At 34.2% G+C, this 23,405-nt stretch overlaps 2 protein-coding genes and 1 long non-coding RNA gene across 55 annotated transcripts in view; all 3 read right to left on the bottom strand.

The window, feature by feature from the left end:
- Positions 1 to 4,918, bottom strand: part of nrcama (neuronal cell adhesion molecule a) — an 81,450-nt gene extending 76,532 nt beyond the window's left edge. For all 48 annotated transcript variants that reach the window (XR_015482046.1, XM_087246784.1, XM_087246794.1 and 45 more), the window contains 1 exon segment: positions 4,777 to 4,918. The gene's annotated coding sequence lies outside the window, so the exon portion shown is untranslated.
- Positions 1 to 23,405, bottom strand: part of LOC147844665 (uncharacterized) — an 892,045-nt gene that overhangs the window by 449,374 nt on the left and 419,266 nt on the right. The window lies entirely within an intron of this gene.
- pnpla8 (patatin-like phospholipase domain containing 8) overlaps positions 4,777 to 23,405 on the bottom strand; it is a 25,436-nt gene continuing 6,807 nt past the window's right edge. Inside the window, exons 8-12 of one of the 6 annotated variants that reach the window (XR_015482871.1) lie at positions 23,318 to 23,405; positions 14,397 to 14,595; positions 12,783 to 12,977; positions 9,848 to 9,942; positions 4,777 to 4,928 (exon numbers count right to left, since the gene is read on the bottom strand). The exon at positions 23,318 to 23,405 is cut by the window's right edge and continues 107 nt beyond it. Coding sequence is in view for 4 of the 6 variants with exons in the window: in XM_087248109.1 (XP_087104235.1) it covers positions 12,703 to 12,977; positions 14,397 to 14,595; positions 23,318 to 23,405 (562 nt within the window). In the remaining 2 variants the exon portion in view is untranslated. Of the gene's footprint in view, positions 4,929 to 7,811; positions 8,115 to 9,562; positions 9,943 to 11,770; positions 12,978 to 14,396; positions 14,596 to 23,317 lie in introns of those variants that run through there. The other 5 variants (XR_015482870.1, XM_087248111.1, XM_087248112.1 and 2 more) reach the window with 5 other exon arrangements.

Raw genomic sequence — 23,405 nt, 5'->3', positions numbered from 1 at the left:
AAAGAAACATTTTAGTAATTCCAAGTAATAATTTGTGAAGTTTAATATCTTTAATATTCTGACTGAAAATTCTGATTTAGGAGTGCAACTATATTTGCCTGTGATTTATAAAGACAGCTCTACAACTATAAAGACAAAAAAGAAAAGGCAAACAAAACAACAAATAAAGGCAAAATATTTTAAAACCATTGTTGCATCAGTTCCTCTAGTTTTATACATAGGTTAACAATGTAATACATATATTTCTAGGCCAGTGGGCACAGGTACAGTAACATGGTGATTTTGCAAACATGACAGGGTCATACCTTTAATCTGTTATCCTTGACATTTGACAGATATTTAAAAAAAGGTTTCCAGGTGGCTTCAAAGCAAGCAATGCTATCAGAAGATTGCGTCCAAGCCTCTCTAAATGTAAAGTGCTAGAGTGGCTGTGAAATGTTGATGACATTTCACTAATATCACTGCAAAACAATCTACCAGCTGATTGGTTAAAAGAGAGAAACTCAATCACATGGTGCAAAAACATGCATGGTCCATTTTCAGTTATGTTTGACCTTAATCTCTTAATCGTTGACCAAGCGAGGAAGTAAAAATAGTTCAGATTCAGCTCATTTTTAAAAAACAGGCATGCGAAAAGAAATGTTACATGTGGCCATATTGAATGAAATGATATGATATATATCACGCAGGATTAATCTGAACGGAAATACAAGCAAAGTATAATACCTACCAGCAAAACACCTGTTACATGTTCCCTGGCATGCAATCTCTTTCACAGACATTATTGTTCATTAATCTACCACACCTAATCCACTGAAATTTACTGTTACACTGAGTTCATTTAGCTTAAATCAGGATCGAAATCTATAGTGCATTAAAATCAGGACACAACCCACACGTGGAATATATTTGCAGAGCAATTACGAGCATGCAAATGTCCAGGCTGCCATGCCAATTGCAGCTGGCGCAAATGTGTCTATGTAAATATCCAGCATCTGAACTTACTGAGTCACAAACAAATGCTCCGAAACCACAGCAAAAGCCATTTCTTTCTCTCGGATTCTCTCTCTGCATTATTGTCCAGTCATTTTATAGCAGATGGTAAAAGGGCATGGCTGTAGGGCAAAGGACTATTATGAAACGCAGCTGGCTTTGTGGCATGTACCTGGTGTGTTGTACTTCATCAGCACTGCTAAAAATTCCCATCCAAAAAGAAAACAAAAAATATTCCCAAAAGCGTTTAATGTGACTCCACCTGGACTCTCTTCAGATTTATTACATGGACGCTGAGCATAATTTTATAATAATTTATTATAACCAATGGTATAAAAAACATTAACTGGACACAAAACACGTCCATTCATTCTCAATAATATAAAATTATTATAAATAAGTATTATTATAAAATTACATGATGTCATTAAATTATTATTAACATTAAATCCAATTTAAAGTGTTAATAAATAATTGCAATAGTTACTCAGAGATCACAATTAACTTCGTATTGTACAAAAACCAATAATACGCACTAAACTGCTGATTAAAATTCAGAGTTAATAATTATAAACGGATATTAAAAAAATATAAAAACATTAAAATAAAACAAGCTAAAATAAATAAATTAAAATAAAGTACATAAAATAAAATAATAAAACAGAAAAATAAATAAATACAATAGAAAAATAAATAAAATAAAATAAAATAAAATAAAAAGTTCACTGAACAAACTGTTTTTATTTCTGTCTTCAGCACTGATCTCTTTCTCTCTGCTGCATTAAACAGCATTCACTCTCACATAGGCTAATTTCTATCGTTACAGTCTTGTACGAATGCTAATTAAAAATCGCTATGAAAAGCTAAATGGGAAACTATTCTCATCTCACTGAGGGACCCGTGGCTCTGCAACACACAAAGTAACAGCTGTTATGCACACGTGCATACTAATATCTCATTGCTAGGGACCTGAAAGCAAATGTCCCATATTTTCCCATCCGTTAATCATCATTCAGTTGTGTCAGTGTTAGACCGCCTGCAGGTCACCAATGATGAAGACATTTCAGCATTTCAAATCCATGAAAAATCGTAGTCAATTAGCGCAAAGTAACAATCTGCAGTTTGTGATTAGTATGAAAACAAGCAAAGGAAATGTGTCCCAGATGAATATTAAAGTGCAATTAAACAATGTTCTGAAGAGTTATTAAAAACAACAACTATGCTAAATAGTACTACCAATCCTAATTAAATCACATCTGACATGCAACAGCCTGTAGCCTTATAAACAGGCCACATTCTGGGACCTTTGGCATGATGCCGCATGTATTAAATAACACCTGAGGCCCTGCAAAATACTCAGACCAATGGAGTTGGCCTCTGGTTTCATCATTTGGCAGATTTTGCATCGGCCGTTTTTGGGTTTACAATATTTGTCAGTCTTTATGTTAAAAACAGGATTGGTCAAAATGAGATTGTTTTCTACAGGTTTGGCAACTTTTCTTAGCATAATAGAATATTGTCATTTATTTTCTCAAAGGTTTGTGTTGAATGTACTTATTATATCAAGCTAAACCATTCAATTCAACCCAACCATTGTAAGAAAAAAATATATACATTTTTTATTATTATTTAATATAAAATAACAAATAATAAAACTTATTCAGGAGCTGAATCAACGTTTGGTTGCAAATTAGCTCCTGATGCTTTCATTTAAGCTTAAATCACATTTACACTACCTGACAAAAGTTTTGTCGTTGAACCCAGTTGTAAGAGCAACAAATAATAACTCGACTTCTAGTTGATCATTTGGAAAAGTGTCAGAAGGTAGATTTTTTCCAATGAATCATCTGTTGACTTGCATCCAAATCATCACAAATACTGCAGAAGACCTATTGGAACTCGCATAGACCCACGATTCTCACAGAAAATAGTCAAGTTTGGTGAAGGAAAAATCATGGTTTGGGGTTACATTCAGTATGGGGGCGCGCGAGAGACCTGCAGAGTGGATGACAAGATCAACAGCTTGAGGTATCAAGATATTTGTGCTGCCTTTACAAACCACAGGACAGGGCAAATTCTTCAGCAGAATAGCACTTTTCATACTTCAGAAAAGTTTCTGAAAACAAAGAAGGTCAATGTGCTCCAGGATTGGCCAGCCTAGTTACCAGAAATGAACATTATTGAGCATGTCTGAGGTAAGATGGAGGAGGAAGCAGTGAAGATGGATCCAAAGAATCTTGATGAACTCTGAGAGTTCTGCACGAACGCTTTCTTTGCCATTCCAGATGACTTTATTAATAAGTGTTTTGAGTCATTGTATGGATGCAGTCGTCCAAGGAGTCATACACAATATTCATTGTTTTTCCACTGCAGCATGACTTTATATTCTATACTGTACAGTATTTCTGTTAAGTGACGAGACGTTTGTCTGAGCAAAGTCAGATCTTACTGTCCTAATTAAATAATTAACAATCAAGGCATGATCATATTTTATTTTGGCAATCTAGAGGCATTTGCCTTTCATATTAGCCACGTTTGATCCCAAAGGATCAACTAGAAATCAAGTTATTATTTGTTGTTCCTAAAACTTGGATAGGTGACAAGACTTTAGTCAGGGAGTGTACACGTACAAAAAAAAAAAAAATGGAAAATGATTGTAATATTATCGTAACATGATTTTGTGAAAACCATGTCATGCATATGCACATTAAAGGCATGTGAGAAAACTTAATAAAAAGCCCAGGTGTTGTTTTTTCATAGTGGCATTCAGAACTGTAACAGCGTTTGTAGTCATTTTCACAAATCGCTTGCATATGCATCAAAAATGCTAAAGAAAATATTGTTCCTGTACTACAATGTCATGTAAACGTTCCCAAACTTTACAAGCCAGTTACTGTTAGTTAATTTGTTTTTTTCCTTTCTTTTTACATACAAATATTGCCTAATTTAAATATTTATTTCATATAAAATTACATAAATCACACAAATCACAGCTTTAAAATATTTTGACACTAAAAACGTCTTAATAGTTTTGTAAATCCTACAACCCACATAAAAAAGCAACAGAGATTCAAATATAATTAAAATACTATTTACATTAGCTATGACTTCTAGTAGTCTTTTCTTTTATAATCCGGTCAAATAAATCACCGTTTGACAGATTTGGCCACATCTGTAGCATATTAAGGATTAACCATAGGCTAAACGTCTGAAAAACCTCACATCTCCATCAAAAGCAACAAAGACATGAAAGAAAGATGGAATCATAAAGAGCCTCGTCTCTGTTGTCTTTTGTAGGGTATCCTATGGCTGAAAACGGATGTGTTTTTGTCTTCGTGCAATGACAGCAGGTTTACTTCTCAAATGAAAAAAGAATAGACACCCCGTCCAAATATTTGCATTTTATAAATGCGCCATTATGAACAAATATTGAGGATGAAGCCGGAGAATGACGGGAACACCTGCTGGTGACCGAGCAAGATTTCAATTAAACATTGACTTTCGTGACGGGCCGTTCATCCAGTCAGTACGACACGACGCGCAAGGAAAGCTGTATTTTAAAAGGGATTCAGAAATAATTCAAAAGAAAATCATCCTTTGTGATTCCTGCCGTATCGCCGTGAAAATCCGCATCATCGCTGGTTGCCATGGGAGAAGCGCGACTGGATGCTCTTCATCGGCTCAAATACTGCACCTACTGCGCATATTCTCCTCAGCAGAGGCGTCTGGACACAAACGCCGATACAATACAGCGCAATAAATGAGATAACAGGCAAAACTTACCGATTCCAGGGGTGAATCCTCGAGCCGTCCGGTTTCATGGGAATGATGTAGGTTTGGTGTGTTGTGTGGTCGCGCGCGTCGCAGCTCCTCTTTCTGCTGGAGCCGCTGTCAAACGCGCAGCGCCGTCACGCGCACGCTCAGTGCAGGCGCAGCTGCAGAGACACGACACTAATCAGCGCACACGACACAACACACACACACACACTGGATTATCATACACCCTCAACACCCTCTCTAGACTCTTAACGTAAAACAATGACTGTTCAAAAGTGAAAGATAAGCAACCTTTTATTACAAGAAAGAGTGCAGAAAATTAAATAAATTATATAATTCATAATGTGCTTTTAGATACTAGATTTTTACTACACTGTAAAAAAAATCCAGGTTGCCTTAAATATTTACACTGAATCAAATTAACCTTATGAGTCCACTGAACAATTGTTAAACCGACTTAAAACAGCTTGTGTAACTTATAAAATTAAGTTAGAACATGAATAACTTAGTTTAATTAAGTTACTATTACTTAAAAACACATGCTGCCAGGACTAATTGATCATATATATATTTTTTACAGTGTATTAGATAATATAATGCTTATAATCAAATAATGTATTAAAACAGATAGTGTATTATATATAGTAAATATAATTAAAACTAATAAAATACAGAATGTTTTATAATTAAGTTACACTCAAATTATTTTGCTGCTTGTTCAAACTATTTTTTTAAAATGAGCCAACACTTTCAGAATTATTAGCCCTCCTTTGATTTTTTTTCGTTTTTAAATATTTGCCAAATGATGTTTAACAGAGCAAGGAAATCTCCACAGTATGTCTGATAATATTTTGTCTTCTGGAGAAAGTCTTATTGGTTTTATTTCATCTAGAATAAAAGACATTTTGAATTTATTAAAAGCCACTTTTAGGTCAAAATTATTAGCCCCTTTAAGCTATATTAATTTTCAATAGTCTACAGAACAAACCACCATTATACAATAACTTGCCTAACTACCCTAACCTGCCTAGTTAACTTAATTACCCTAGTTAAGCCTTTAAAAGTCACTTTAAGCTGTATAGAAGTGTCTTGAAAAATATCGAGTCAAATATTATTTACTGTCATCATGGTAAAGATAAAATAAATCAGTTTTTAAAGATGAGTTATTAAAACTATTTTGTTTAGAAATGTGTTGAAATAATCTGCTCTCCGTTAAACAGAAATTAAGGAAAAAATAAACAGGGGGGCTAATAATTCTGACTTCAGCTTTAAATTAAATGTTTACATTAAGCGTAGCAATAACAATATGATAACTAATTCATGTAATACTAATTTATTTAATAAAGAATAAAATATTATGAGTTGATATGAATATGAAATTAATATTAAATAAAATATACTTGTAATATTACTAATGAAATGACAACTTTCCAAACTTAACAACATGCACACATATTTACATAAAGAGATTGGTGGATGGATGCATGGTAAGATGGAGATAAAACAAAAATAGCCATTCACAAAAATGAAAAATATTACTGTACTTGCTGTAGTTTTGGTCTTATAAAAGACAAGTCTAACTCAATTTCTGACCTCCACAATTACACAATCAACTAAATGACTTTGTCAAAGCCATATTTAGCCCTGTTGGGCAGATGGGTAGCTGTTTGGGAATCTTTTTTTTTTCTTCTTCTTCATTGCAGGACGTCTGATTTATGATGGTGGCTTGGCAGTGCAAGTGAAAATGAGCATGTTAGTCCTTCAACTGAACTGTGTCATGTCTGCTCCCAGCCACGTTTCTCAAAATGTGAATAGATGTATCCACTAAAATCTCACTGTTCTCAAGAGTCCAGAATGCACATGCACATTTGCTCTTACTGTATATCGGAGAACCAGAAATATTTTGACTATAAAGCAATACAAATGCATGACAACCCAATAAGCATAATGCAATAACGAATTTTAAAATAAGCATGTGGTGGCAATAAAAATAATCAACATGGAATCTAAAGTCCACCCAGATTCAAAAGTTTTAAACAAGAAGCTCTTCTCTGATAGGCTACTGAAAGTGCACTCTCAATAACACCGTAGCTCTCACGTCTCTCTGAGTTAATGCAGACTGGCTTTGTTTATACGCCGCACTTCCTAAATTGGTTTGCAGACGGCTTTAAAGACATATATCATCCAGAAAAAAATCCATACAGTGTGTTCCAGAGCCAACCGGTAGTTGTTTGTATACTTCCTAGCTCTCTTTTCTTCCCACTCATGACCTTACTGAGGATAATGGTTTGGAGAATAGATGGATTCCATCAATATCTGACTAAACTGTAAGCTCCATTTCACCTTGAATGTTTGTCTGCACCTGTTTGATGACACATTATGCTAGTGAAAGATAAACTGTGATAACGATTGGTTATATATTGGATAGTCCTTATATAAGGAGGTTCGTAATTTGAATATTCTTTATGTATGCATCTGTATATTTATTTATTTATATTAGTACATTTAAAATCAACCATTTTCATAAAAATTTGGAAGAAAAGTCATCAGTTTACAAAATAATGCAAAACCCTTTTTTATTTAAATGGATATATTCATCTTATATAAGGAGCTGTGTACTTAGAGAATCCTCTGTATATATTTATAGTGATTTTTTCACTAAAATATTTGTTTATTTTTAATTATGCAAAAACGTCATCAATAGTTTACAGCATAAAGCAAAACTTAAACTAAAATTTACAAAACTAAAAGTTGTAAATCCTAAAAAAAAGGTAATATAAATATATTTATAACAACTGATTATTTTCTTATATATATATATATATATATATATATATATATATATATATATATAATGCATACATACACACACATTTTGATTCATAATATGCAGGATAAATATGTCATAACAAAGGTTGGACAGAATGTGCGGACATTTTTTGCAATTTCTGCTGAGGATTTTGAAAAAAAAATCTGCAGATTTATGCAGAATGGTTTTAGGAGTATCATAGCTAAAAATTTACTATATGATATAAAAAAATACCTTTTTAACTTTTATTTAATGTTTACAATACAAATCTAATTAGATCCACTTATTTGGTAAACAAAGCTAGTATCTCATATAATCTATCTACAAAAAGACAGAACATATTACTTTACACACTGTATTGTAAATAAATCATATGAACATTTTAATATTACTGTTATTATTTCACAATAATATTAGTAAAATTAATTTTAAAAAACTGAATAAATATGAATTTAAACACTCGTGTTTGCTTCTTATGGACCCTTTTCACATGTCCGGGTTTCTCAGTAGCAGAAGTCGTCATAGTTGGGTAAACCTAAGAGCACAGTGAATGGGAGAGTGAGTGCAACAAATAGTTATTTTTACATTCCAATTTGCTGAAATAATAATAATAAAAATTCCATGATGGTGTTATCAAGACTTTTGGAAAAAGGAAAAAAAAATGTGTGAGACTGATAAGGGCAGACAGAAGAGAGAATAATGTCATGTTTACTGTCCTGCTCCATAGGAGCTGCATTAGGAACACCTCGCACAAGCGGTAATTTGTTTTTTGTAATTTAACGTAAAGAAGATATGATATATACAAATCAGAATAATTAGCCCACCTTTGATTTTTTTATTTCTTTTTAAATTATTTCCCAAATGATGTTTAACAGAGCAAGGAAATTTTCACAGTATGTCTGATAATATTTTTTCTTCTGGAGAAAGTCTTTGTTGTTTTATTTCGGTAAGATTAAAAGCATTTTTGAATTTTTTTAAACCCATTAGGGTCAGAATTATTAGCCCCTTTAAGCTATTTTTTTCGATAGTCTACAGAACAAACCATCATTATATAATAACTTGCCTAATTACCCTAACCTGCCTAATTAACCTAATTAAGCCTTTAAATGTCACTTCCACAGCTGTGTAGAAGTGTTTTGAAAAATATCTATTCAAATATTCTGTACTGTCATCATGGCAAAGATAAAATTAATCAGTTATTAGAAATGAGTTATTAAAACTATTATGTTTAGAAATGTGTTGAAAAAATCTTCTCTCAATTAAACAGAAATTGGGAACGGGGGGTTAATAATTCTGACTTCAACTGTACATAAATACATATAAATGTACATGTTTTGTTTTTTTAAATCTAAATATTAAAAACTTTACAGTAAAGAGCAGAAATGAGAGCTTGAAACCCAATATTTTCAGATCATTTTTTTTTTTCTGAGGTGAAGAAATTGTTGCTAGGGAACAGCTCTAGGTTACACAGGGTTACATATTACAACAATTAGTTTATGAAGTGGAACAAGTGGAACAATTCAGATATAAAATAACAATCGATTACTGCTTTTTTTAGGTGGCACAGTGGCTCAGTGGTTAGCACTGTCGCCTTACAGCAAGAAGGTTCCTGGTTTGAGTCCCGGTCGGGTCAGTTGGCATTTCTTTGTGGAGTTTGCATGTTCTCGTCGTGTTTATGTGAGTTTCCTTCAGGTGCTCCGGTTAACCCCACAGTCCAAAGACATGCGGTGTAGGTGAATTAGGTAAAACATAATTGGCTATATTGTGTGAGTGCATGTGTGAATGTGTATGGGTGTTTCCCAGTAATGGGTTGTAGCTGGAAGGGCATCCGCTGCGTAAAACATGTGCCGGAAAAGCGGTTCATTCCACTGTGGTGACCCCTGACAAATAAGGGACTAAGCTAGACTGCTTTTTAGTGACATAACAGTGATATCTGATGCCAAAGGTGACTGAAGCCTTTATAGAATGATTGCAGGGATGATGGCAGGGAGATGCAAGAGTTTATTTATTTGTTTTAAAAGAGTAAAAGTTCCCAAATCGAAAACTTTTTGTTACATCTATAGCATGTGTCATGATAAAAACTTACAGTTACTGAATAGAGATAACTAAAAGACTGAACAGAAACCAGATTATAGAAACTGTTCAATCAAAAAGAATCAAGATGGCAGATCTGTTGAAACAGGCCAGCGTCTCACATACAGCTGCCGGTAGCACTGAAATGTGGATTTGAGCATATTTCTATCAAACAGAGTCTCTTCTCGCACTCACCTGTGGGATTTGACACATCACTGAACGTTTCCATGGATGAAAAAAAAAACACACAGTCTTCACATCAGGTTACAGAGCTGAGAAAACTCACTGACCTGTTTAATATAAAAACGGGTAAATTTTTCAAAGATCAGCAGTTTGTGTATGCAGGGAGCCATTTATATTTCTTGTTTGCTTGACTGGCTGCTAAAAATAACAGCTAGTTTGCCAACAGTGTAGAAAACAGACAAGCAGAAATCAATTAAGCAATTGGAAAAAGCAATTAAACACTGCCAAATTAATTACGAATGGAAACAAGTGCTGGTGGATCGGATAGCTTTCGGCCAAAGTAATCTGACAGAGAGAATCTGAAATGTGGATTCTCAATTAGATTCAGTCCTTCTCAGTCTCACGAGGAATCAAAAAAAGACAATCTAGAAATCAGTCACTTTATTAGGTAGACATTGATAGCGCTGGACCTGCTTTTGCCCTCAGAACAGCCTTGACTTTAATAATTTTCTGGAAGCAATACTACCAATTTTTGGTCCATATTGACATGAGAACATTAGATTTGTTGGCTGGACATCTATGATTCAAATCTCCCATTCCACATCATCCCAAAGTTGCACTATGGGATTAAAATCAGGACACTACGGAGGTCATTTAGGTTTACGCTTAAATTTAGTCATAGCGGATGCTTTTGTCCAAAGTGGCTTACAATTGAGGAGGCATTCAGTGATTCAACAAGAAGAGACAATACACAGAAGTGGATTTCAGGTCCTAATTAATTGGTTCAGGTGGGTTTGATCAGGATAGGAGCTAAACTGTACAGGAAGGTAGATCTCCAGGAACAGGATTGAGCACCCCTGCTCTAGAGTATGAAAGTATGCGGTTTCGGACACAGCCATAGTTATTTACAAGAATCTATATTGAGAAGATTTCCTAAATGGTGTCATGTAGATCACAAGACGGAGTCAAAAAGGGATGGACATTAAGGGACGGATTTAACCAATAAGCGAGATAAGCAGCCGCTTAGGGTCCAAGGTAAATTTAGGGCCCCGGTAAATACCTAGGAGTATAAATTATAACTATAACATATTTTTTTTGTATTAGATATTGTATGGTTAGGGTCTAACAAATACAATTTGAATGGAATTATAACATGTACGCAAATTTGTCTTACAACCCTAATCATGGAGCAGCACAGCAGTCAAATCAGGTAAAGATTTGGTTTTAAAACGAGTTATTAATTTGTTTTAGTTGTGAATTCATAAAAAAAAATGGTAAGACTTTATTTTGATGGTCCATTTGAGTATTAGTAGACTGTCTGCTTAATATCTGTTGATACTACTTCTTCGACAGACATTAAGAAGCTTTGCAAGTACATGTCAACTTACACTAACCCCAACCTAACAGTCTACTTATAATCTAATGAGAATTAGTTGGCATGTACTGAAACATAAATTCAAACCGACCATCAAAATAAAGTGCGATCAAAAAAACGTAACGTCATTGAAATGTAGAGATGTAGAGAGGTGCATTTTAGGACTGTTTGGGACCCTGGCTGGAATTTCTTAGGGCCCCGAATCACAAAATCTGCCCCTATAGACAAGGTCAGCCACAAAACTCTGTTGCATTTAAATGAAAGCGTGTCAACATCACCCTAAATATGCAGTGCAGGACGAATCCATGCTTTCATTCTGTTGATTAATAATAATGTAAATCTGCGCCAACTCATCCAAGTGTTGAAGCATAAGTCAATAACAGGCAAGCTTTTTTACTATACTATTGTCCAGTTGGTTGAGCTATTATATGATTGATTGACTATTATATGAATTAACCAAGCAGTTGAATGTGTACCTAATAATGTGGCTGGCGAGTGAATATACTATAAATCATATCTGAAACCATTAGAGACGGGGAAGAAACTATGAACCATGACAGTTTGAGATTTAAAATCGTTTATTTTTCCTCACAATCACAACTTTAAGGTGTTATTCGGAAAAGGGCATTTGCGGTTAAAACTGAATTGACAACACAGTCATAATCTCACTCATCGCATTCAAGGATTAATAGTATTTTACAAGAAATCACACTCAATCCGAACAGAACCAATAAATTAACTAAAATATTTTCCAGTCAAGTGCGCATAGGAGCAAATGAAAATGTATACTGAAATACAGCTGAGGCTTTCAAACATAATATCCAAAATTATGGATTAGCTGATTAGCATTTCCACAGTAATCAATGCTAAATTAAAGATACAACTGCAGTAAGTGCTTTCTTGTGCAAAATCTTTTAAAGGTCAGTGCCGTTGGTTCCCTTTGAGGTTTGATATAAATAAATGTGGACAATTATGAACATCAGTTTGCGTTTGATTGGACATTATTTACACACACTTCAGTCTGTGCATCTAGTAGCACCTCATGCTAACTACAGTAGTGTTAGTTTAGTCAACTACTCGCAGTATTGTCTTGAAACTTTTTTTTTTTTAAGTGAAAACACTACACAACAGCAATTTTATACTATTTCAGACTCAAAATGACATTAGTAGGAACAAACAAACAGCAAACTCAAATGTTAGCTAGTTAGCATTGCCACTAACATTTCATGCTTGCGAGGCTCTTCATTTCAAATAAGATCCACAAGGTAAATATTTATGTATATATATATATATATAATGTATAAATCAAACCAGATGAACCAATTTACCTTCTAATGTGCTCGTCAATATGAGGCAATAGACTTGATTCCCTATTTTCAGTTATCAAATGGCACGGTAACACTCCTTTCCACTGCAGTACACAGTTTGCATTGTTTTTAACACTACACGGAAAACGTCAGGGGTTGTGCTAGTTTGGTTTAGAGTGTGGGTTTTAGAGTTTAGAGCGAAAGGGAAGGCCGTCGTACATGTCAGCTTTGAGTTGTACCCATTCTGCGAGCTTCTGAACGATACCTTTTTCCTGCGTGAGGACACTAGCCACTTTCTTTAGCTTATTCTCATTGCGCTCCAGGTAACGACGCCCCTCAGCCTGCAGGTAGTCCAGCCTCTCTTGTCTGTTCTCGTCTAACGGGACGTCCTCACTCATGTAAGGGTTGAAACGGAAGTAGGTGTTCGGGGGGAGGAGGGCGTCCAGCATTGTGTGGACCTCTATAATTAAAATAAGAGAGAAATATAGGATTATATAGTCACAAACAGCAAAATAATAACTGTGTTTAATGATTTAAAAGGGTCATATCACAGTTTTCGTTATTTAGTTTTTTTTAAGTAACAAATTTCATGTAAATGAATGAAACAAAATCTATTAAAATTATTTTTTATATGTATTTACTTCATCTTATATTATTAATAATATTTTTTACTAACTATATTTTATTAATATATAAATATACACTCGCATTATATTTTTTAATTAATTTATATAGATGTTATATAATTTATTTAAATGATAATTAAATTCCTAAAATAACGACTTTACTTTTCTTTAGAATTTTTTAAATCAGAACAAATGAAATGAATTTGCAATTTGCATTAAGTGTATAACTCAAAATCAAATAATTAGAAATTTAATTATTCAAATTAAACCGCATTTTTAAAACTGGAATACACAGAGATCTAGGAGTAGGGCTGCACAATAAACCGTTTTAGCATCGATACTGCAATATGCGAGTCCGCAATAGTCACATTGCAGGGATCTGCAACGTAGTTGAGATTATAGTAGTTGATAATGGATGCATTTCAGATTTTAACCTTCAAGGGAAAGTTTATTATTTGCATGTGTTTTTAGGACCTGACTATGAGAATTGGAAGCGAATTTAAGCCATTTGGGCACAATAAAATAAACTTTTCTATCCTATTGATAAATAGATTAATAATACAGTGTTATTATTATTATTAATATTAATACTAATACTATTATTATTAATATTATTATTATTATTATTATTATTATTATACAGTGATAATTTATTTTCTGCTTCTGAAAACGGTTTGACTCCGCAGAAAAATCATATATCCTTGCTTATTTGCATCTTTTCTCTATCGCATTTAACTTTGCTTGTCATTTTTTAAATTATATTTTATGCAAATATGCTCCCCTACAGAACCATCCCAACCGATCTAAAATTATTAATTCTTTACAAGATATTTATGTCATCAGCTGAAACTGCATTTATATCGCAATATATATTGCAGAGAATAAAAATATTGCAATGTCAGTTACTTCCAATATAGCGCAGCCCTATCTAGGAGTTACATTTTCTCATTATTCTTTCATAAAAGATTAATCTAGCTAAAATAACACAAGATTATTGTTCAGAATGCGTAGCAATGTTTTTGACTTAAAATGGTCATTAGTAAAAATAAAAAATATATTTTTTTCTTTGGTTTGTTTGTTTGCTTTTGTGAAAAAGTCATATTGCTTATTTTAAGGAATACAGTACATTCTCCAAATATGAACAAAATCAGACTCATGTCAGGGAACATTTGTGATTGTTCATATAGGGAAATGCAGAGCAGTAGAGTAAGACAGAATGACACAGATGTGCTCATGTGACTCTGTCCTCTCACCTTCTGTGTCTGTGGCGCTGCTGATGACATTGGTGAGTTTGGTCTTCAGGCTGGTATAAGTGCTCGCGCTGGTCTTGGTGGCGGTTTCGTATCGACCTGTGCCCAGAGACACCACACACTGCACTGGTGTGTTTGGCCACAGACACTTGCTCTCATGGATGGCCAGAGCTGTGGGGTTATTGATCAAGAGACCACCGTCCTGAATAAAACCAGAAAGAAGAACACTTTAACAAGAAATCCAACCAACTTATTTTCCTGTTCAATTGGAGCAAACAAAACATAGTATTTAAAGGAGGCATGACATGTGAAATCAAAGTTGCCTTGAATTTTTGACAAATGAGAGGTCTTTGTTCCATTAAAATGTCCTGCACGTTTCAAGACTTCAAACACCCTTCTTGTTATAAACATAGCATTTATGAAATCAAGCTGTGAAAAACGATTGGTTTTCCAATGAAGTTCCGTGTGACATCACAGTTGTAAATAGACTCCGCCTTCAGATCACAGGCTTTGCCCGTCTGCACATTCAATTGCTCATAGTCTTACACTTATAATATCAGTGATTTCCTATGCAGTGATGTTAGTCATCAATCAAAACATGCTCTAAAGCACACGTCCACTTAAACAAATGGTTATGATGAGGGTTGAAAAAAATTGTTTTTCTGCATACATACATGACCCTGAACAACAGTCATTTCACAGGTGTATTTGTAGGAATAGCCAGTAATAATGTGAAGAAAATATAAAGATCATGTTCCTTCAAGACATTTTGTAAAAATATATAAAAATTATATATTAAAATTAGTAATACGCATTGTTAAGAACTTAATTTCAAAGTCTGCATGAACCAGAAGCTGTGACCAGTTTTTTTTTCATATTGTGACGCAGTTCCTAGACAAATGGAATATTAAATAAGAAAACAGTGAGCGTGGCTTGTTTTTTGCTGTTTGAAGGTTGTAGTTTAACGGTAGTAAAGGGTTTCGGGAGAGTTATTACAACCTAACAGACACCTCCCCCTCACTATTTTTGTTTGTCATCATAGCGCTGTCAAAACTGACAGCTGTAGGGGCGTGGTTAAGTATGTTAGCCACGCCCAATACCTCAGACTGATGTAATCTGAGTATTTAACTAAGAAAAAAAAGAAAGAGCTTTTTTTTTTTTTTTTTTTTTTACATTTTAATTAAAAATGAAAAGGACAAACTTTGACAAACCCCTATCTTTTTTCTTACTGACATGCCCAGATGAATTGTTCACCACAAAACGAGCAATGTGAGCTAACAGAATCAACATAGTTATCAAAATTTTGATTTATGGTGAATTTATTGGTGATTTTTCTCAATATTTTGTTTTATTTAAGACCTCAAATTACAGATTTTCAAAAATGTATAAGTTGACTAAATATTGTCCCATCCTAACAAACTATACATCAATCATGGAAAAACTATTTATTGCAGTAGTAGAATTACGTAGAAATGTACATAGCATAAAATTACTCTTTTTTTTTAATCAAACACTGTTTTTCTTTCCATATATAACGGTTTCTATTCTCATCTGAAAGCAAAGGCGTCTTTGTAAAAATCTGGGTTGTTCTTTGAAATACTTGAGGTGGGACATAAAAGAGGTGAATTTGCATTTCCAGCTGATATGATTATGGGAATCAGGATCTCTGCTCTGTTGGAGACGTGGGTAGATGTGTTCATTTCACCTGGGGCTTGTGAAATCCATTTATTTGGCATCATCCTTCTCTGTTTCCGTGCCTTTCTTTAGGAGCACATCAGTGAAAACAAGATGAATTTGTCTACTAGACAGCATCATTTATTCCTCTAGTACGCCCTACATTTTAGTGACACAGATACTGATGTGGATCACTGAGTCAAAGGATATCAATATAAGATTTACTGAACCGATCATTCAAAAGAATCCATCACAACTGTGAAATTTAAGCAATGTCTAAAAGCTCTCTCTCAAATCAAATAAGTTTTAAAGTTGATGTTCTTTTTCTGTGGAAGACAAAATGATTTTTTATTTTTACAATCAAGCTGTGATGTTCACTAGTGATCCAGGCCTTGCAGATCACTGGCAAACATGCACCATCACCCGGACTACAAATCTGTCATGTTATGAACTACATTTCCCATCAGGCACCTTGCTCACACACCAGGTCCGGTTCGACCCTGATTAGAAAGTGTTTCCTAGTCTAATCTTTCCGCATTTCTTTGCTTTGCTTCCTTGTTTTCATTGTTTGCTGCCTGTATCGACCTTTTGCCTGTGACTTCACTTCACGTCTGGATTCCCCTTATATGCACATGTTTGTGCCTGTTGACCATTGCCTGCTTGCCTATGATTCTTAATAAAACTGCATATTAGGTCCTCGCTCCATTATCACTCGACTCCCCTTTGGTTACACAAACTATTTTTTATACAATGATATTTTATACAATTGCCAGTTTCAATCTGAGCTCACATAGACTTTAAATATAATTCATGTTTCATATAAAATAATTTTCAGATTTATTTATTTTTTTTGAGGCTTTAGTTTTATTTATTTCTTTATATGGAACTATTGTTGGTTTGTTGTTACTTGAACATTTTTTATATTCACATTTTTTGTTTCTATTTTAAATTTAAGTAAAGATTTTACTCTACATGTTTTTATTTAAAGTTAATTCAATCAAAGTGAGAAATATGTTTGTTTTATATAGATTTTACTAATAATTTATCAATTTAATTGGTGTTTTATTCATTTAATTTTAGTAAAAGCCTTTCAGTCATTTTGTTTTATTTTTAATTAATTTATGAATTATTTTTTAAATAAACAAATATAGTTTTATTCATTTCAATTTTAGTCTAAGTTATTTCACATAGGTGTCAATTAAACATTTCAAACAAACTAATAAAAAATAAATAAATTAAATAAAAAAACTAGCCAATAGCCTAGTGGTTAAGTGCTCCACCATATAGCACCATGGTGCTCACGGTGACCCAAGTTCGATTCCCTGCTCGAGGTCCTTACCGACCCTTCCCCTCTCTCTGCTCCCAATTTTTTCCTGTTTGTCCTCCACTATTCTATCCAAATTAAAGGTAATAAATAAATAAATAAAAAATAATAGCTAATAATTCATTAACACTTTACAATGAGGTTGCATTAGTTAATGTTAAAGCATTTACTGACATGAACAAACATTGAACAATACATTTATTACAGTATTTGTTAATTTTAGTTAAAGTAATTTAATGAATATACAGTTCATTGTAGGTTCCTCTCAACTCAAAGTGCACTAACTAATGTTAACAAGCATGAATTTAAATTTTAACAATTCTTTAGTAAATGCTGAAGTATGATTAATAAATTATCGAGCATTGCTCATAATTAGTTCAAGTAAGTAACTACATTAACATTAACTTATGAAACCTTATTGTAGTGTGACCAATTATTCTATTAATTAACAAAATAGCATCTGAATGATACTAAAATAGCTTTCTATGTGCAAAAGCTGCTCTTCCACAACAAAACTAAAAATTTTCTCAATGAGGGCGAGCACAAAAAATGAATTTCTGGGTGAACTATTCCTTCAATGACTCAATCATTCAAACAAAGAGGAAAAACTAACAAACAGCAGTGCACTGACTTGTTGTTTGATGGTGGAGGGCCCTTGAGGAGAGTATGCATAACAGATTACAGCCCTGGCAAGTGGAGAAGAAACTGAAGAGCCATTCAGACTGAGAAAACCAACGAGAGAAGCTTTGCCACCGGTGGCATTCAGAGTCCGGGCATCGAGCGCTCTGTTGGCAACAGGTTTTAGAGCCAGCCTCTACTACATTTGCATTTTAATGAGGACACATTCAGCCCACACTGCAAAAACATACATCAAAACAGAGAAAGGCAGCTTTAAAAGAGGAATTATGGGAAGATTAACCTATTGGATGCGTGTTAAGTGGGTTTAGTCGAGCCTTAGGCTAAAAAAATGGAATCAGCTACACCGACTATTAGATAAAGAAGAAATATCATCTAAAAATAGCTCTTTCTCCTCTTGTTCACCAATAAATTAGGCCTTCCCCCAAGACAGTGTCAGTCTACATTTCATCTAATGTTCTCCAAGAGAATGTGTGACTGCAAAATGAGGATTATATCTGATGCACGCATGAAAACATCATGCAGGGGATTAAATAAAAGTATATAATTTACACACGCAATGTGTTAGGAGATTTTTTTATCACCCAAAACAAAATCAAAAAGAAATTTATATTCAATACATTTTAAATAAAAGAATAGATTAGAAATGATGAATTTAAGGATGAAATATTATAAATCTATTTATTTTAACAAGTGATATACAATCTTGTTTACTTATCCAACCCCCCAACACAATGTTGTTTAATTTGTACTTTAAATAGATTAATAGGTATAAAAGTACTGATTCATATTTATTAAACAACATCAAGTATTGAGGTTACAATCCAATTGTTTTATTTTATTTTATTCTGTTTTAATTTAATTTAATTTATTTTGTTTTGTTTTATGGTGTCAAATTCCATTGTTTTATTTAGTTTTATTTCATTTTATTCTGTTTTAATTTAATTGAATTTATTTAGTTTTATTTTATGCTTTCAAATTCCATTGTTTTATTCAGTTTTATTTTATTCTGCTTTGAATTTAATTTAATTTGTTTTAAAACAACATAAAACAAATAATTTAAATATATAAATAAATTAATAGGGTTAAATAATAAAGATAAAAAAAATATTCTAAATATTCACACATTTTGCTTTAATTTAGTTTTTATTATTGTTTTCATGTAATTAACAAATATCCAATAACTGATTTTTTTTTAATGATCCATAAAACTTAAGAAATGGGCTATGATCCCTTAAATGACATTTTATAGCACCGTCAATAACAGGCCTGCCATCCTCAGACCCTAGATCTCATTGGACACTCATTGAATCTGTCCATTCATTTAACTCAATGACCAACAGCTTTATATGACTTTTTTGGGACAACAGGCACATTGTGGAAAGCTGTATGTGACCTTGGTGTATGTCAATAGGCAAACGGACAGAATGACGCCTTCCCGAAGGCTCAACAGGCTCTGCTGAAGGCTTCGATTCAACATGAATGTGTGCCGCTTAGCAGAAAGACTACAGGCTGATGAAATCTCAGGCTGTGAGGACGCGTTCAGTTTGGCAGGACTGGATCTGTGCCAGTTTGAGCTGGATGAAGACAGGCAGAAATGCAAAAACACCAGACAGATACTCAGGGGACTTAAAAAAAAAAGAATAAAACCCTTTGCTGTAAAATTATATAATGGATGTCAAGATTATAGAACCTACAATTACCTAAATTCAAGGCCAGAGATTAGTCTTTTTTTAGGCTATCCAAACAGGAGTAAAATAAATTTAAGGATGTTTCACATATATTCTAAAGCACAATAAAAAGAAACCAAATTAAATAACTGAAAAGCAATACTGATAATAATTAGTGGACACTTTCAGTTTCCTCCCACTTATTGGTTCTAATCTGGCACATGGTGATGAGTTTATTATCAAGTGACAACAACCCTTTTTTAACTGGCAGCCTAATTTTCCAGTTTTCACTGACTTGGTGAAGACTGTGATTTATGGAATTGCTCACTAGTTTCAGAGTTCGTCATCAAACTAGGGAAAGACTAAACCCAAAGTGTGTAACGGCCAATTCACACCACACAGACAAACATCAACAAACAAGTCTGCTGGAGTTTGCTGGATCGGTGTGTTACAGACACCTATCGGCGTCTGTTGTGGCTGATCTGAGTTTATTTTCACCTAACTGAACATGTTCAATCAGTGAGATTTAATCTGACTAGGGACCAGATAGGCTTCACTGAAATGAGATCCAAGACCTGTGAAGAGATGATGCCAACCATCGAAGACTTTAAGGACAACACATACACTTAATACTTCATTGAACATGTACACAATGCCATCACATTTATACTATAAGACTGTAGGTTTACTATGCATATACATATAACATCAAAAGTTAAAAGCTATTAGTTTCTCGTCAAAGTAATTAGCAACTAAGTATGGTAAGTATTACTATGGTAATTAATAACTTTTCTGATTTTGATTGGGATACAATAATGTAGACTTTTTGTAAAGCTGCTATGAAACAATAGCTTTTGTGAACTGCGCTATACAGATAAACTTGATATAAACTGAATTGAATGTCTTTTTAGCATGGAGAAGGATGAGTTCATTAATTATTTATTTATTGTACGTGGTTATTGTTGCGGCAATGTGAACATGACAGAATTTCTTTACAACATAAGTAAAACAACCAACTAGTTGGAGTTTGTTGGCATTTCTGTGCAGAGTTGCTGAAAGTAAAGGTTAAATGTTATGGTTTTAAGGATGTTTTCCGTGGCAGGTTATCTGTGACTAAGGTCACGTTTACACTGTCTGGTCTTGATGCCATATCTGATTTTTTTGCCTGTCCATTTACACGTTCTTTTAATTGTGATCCATATCCGACTCATGCATTTACACTTGCTATACAATTTACAATGTCGCGCATGCGTAAAGGTGGGTTTTAGTACTACATTAGCCACGATGAAAGAAACAGACTTGTATTTAGCTCTGCGAAATATGCAAAGTTTGCCCAATTTTAAAATTATTTTGAGGCAAAGGAGAAGGGAATATGGTTTATATTTGGTGTCCTCCACCATTCAGAGGAATTTGTGGGTATGAGAGAGATCTCAGGTCTGGTGGGATCAAATTGTGACCACTTTCCTCCTTCATGTTTACCGCGTCGGCATCTCCACACATGCTCTTCCTTCTTTGTCATTTAACCGCGGAGAGGTACCACATTGTTAAAACACAAAACAAACAGAAAACTAATTGCCTCAATAAATCCGATCTGCCTGTTTACATGATAGTCGCATTGTCACATATCCGATTTATATCTGATCTATTTCTCAAGAAGGTCATGATTCGCACTCATCAAATAATTGCTCCGTTCAGTTATTTTTACATTCTTTGGGTCATACAAAAACAGCAAATGTTACGGCGCAATGCATTGCTCAGTGTGTGAGGTGTGCCAAAAAGTTTGTGTTTTGAAAATAAAAACTGAACAAAGCAATTATTTGATGAGTGCGAATCATGACCTTCATGAACAATAGCATTGACAAGATTAACACACCTAAAAGTTTCTTTAAAAACCGTGACCGCGCAGGGCAAACTTCATTACGTATCTGATTTATTTCCACATATAAAGGAGGAAACTGATCTCTGAATATTGTGGGAATATAAATTTATATTTCAAAGTAATCCAAAGTGTCAGTTCCACAGCACGGCTGTGTCACTTGTTTTCTCTTTTGGATCAACTGGTCAGGCAGTTTCTGTCTCCAGAACATGATGAGATCAGGCCTGAAAAGGCAGTTTACCCTGCCGACAACTACAATTCATTTGCATGCTTTGTTTAGCCATCTCCCCTCCTCCTAAAAACACAATATAGACATGAAATTTTTGTCTCAAATCAGACTTGTGATAGAACTTGCAGACTGCGGACCTCTAGTAGGCCTCCTGTAGACACATGGATTTCTTGAAGGCGCTGTTTGACTGCAGATTAGCCAACAATAAAGGAATTCTGCTTGTTTCGAGTCTCCTGGACTGGGTTCTCTTCTCTATTCACTCATTTACTTTTTTTTACAACAATATCCAAATGCATGTGTTTTTTTTTTTTTTTTACATCTGTGTCACATTTGAGCAAAAAATCTGAATTGGGTCACACTTACTGGCTGTGTAAACGAGGACAAAGTGAATGAAAATATTTACCAGAAGCTCCTTCTGTAACATGCAGTTCCATAAATTTTTTTATCAGATAGAAATGATTTTAAAAGTCATCACACAACAAAAGAGTTAAAGCAGGTTCTTGGAGCTAAAAACATTGAAATAATGAAATGGCAGCCCAGAGTCCAGACCTAAACCTGATTGAAAATTTCAGAAAAAAACCTTGGCGACAATGTTATGGCTAAAATACACTACAGTCAGTAAAGAAGTTCACAGTACAGCAGTGTGAGACTAATGGTGTCCTGTAGACAAAGACGTGTCAAAGTCATAAAAAGCGAGATGATAGCACTTAATATTAATTTTGGACTGGTTTACCCTTCAAAAATATTAGTTAAAATCTTTCTTTGTGTTACACTCATTGCAGCTCTCTAATTTTGATCACTGTTTTCCACAAAATAAAACTTAAGTATTTGGTAAAACACTGATCTACTATGGTTCCCGGAGATAGGTTGCCGCTGGAAGAGCATCCGCTGCATAAAAACGTGCTGGATAAGTTGCCGGTTCATTCCACTGTGGCGACCCCGGATTAATAAAGGGACTAAGCCGACAAGAAAATGAATGAATGAATGATCTACTATGGTCACCTTAACTAAAAATTCCTTCCTTGATCTCCACTGTAGTTTGTGTACGCAGTAAAATGACTTCTCATATCAAGTGCAAATAATACGCCGCAACACTTCAAGGCTACAAGCATTTGAAGAAGAGTGGATCAGAGAAGGAAAACAATCCCTCTGACAGGAATCTCTTTAAACAGTATTTTGAGAGGCACTTTAAAGGCAGCCGAAACTGAAGTGCCCTGAATGACGGCACTCAAGATCAACACTAATGAGTCTGAACGCACAGCCCTGATGAGGCAGCAGGAAACGCTCTGAGTGCATGTATGCGCAGAGTTTGCTTTTCCTTTATCATCTTCTTCTGACAACAACCTAAAAGGATTTTTAATGATTTTCAATCTCTGGAAAGATGCATGACGTCATCACATATACAGTCAGAGCACTCGGTATCATGTCGAAAAAAGGTGTTTTATAAATAATTAACCCTTAAAACACAGCTGATGGCGAGGGCAGATAGTGTAGTCCAGATTTTGAGTAGTTTACCTGGTGAAGGTCATTTCCTAGCACAAATTCTTGGAAGTATCCTGGAGCGGCGGACGATGCTCGAATGGCCTGCCACATTTTATGCTGA

This window comes from Danio rerio, chromosome 4 (genome assembly GCF_052040795.2).
Source record: "Danio rerio strain M-AB ecotype USA chromosome 4, GRCz13ab, whole genome shotgun sequence".
NCBI classification, from domain to species: domain Eukaryota; kingdom Metazoa; phylum Chordata; class Actinopteri; order Cypriniformes; family Danionidae; genus Danio; species Danio rerio.
Note: the sequence above shows the minus strand (reverse complement) of the source record. Positions and strands in the feature narration are given on the sequence as shown.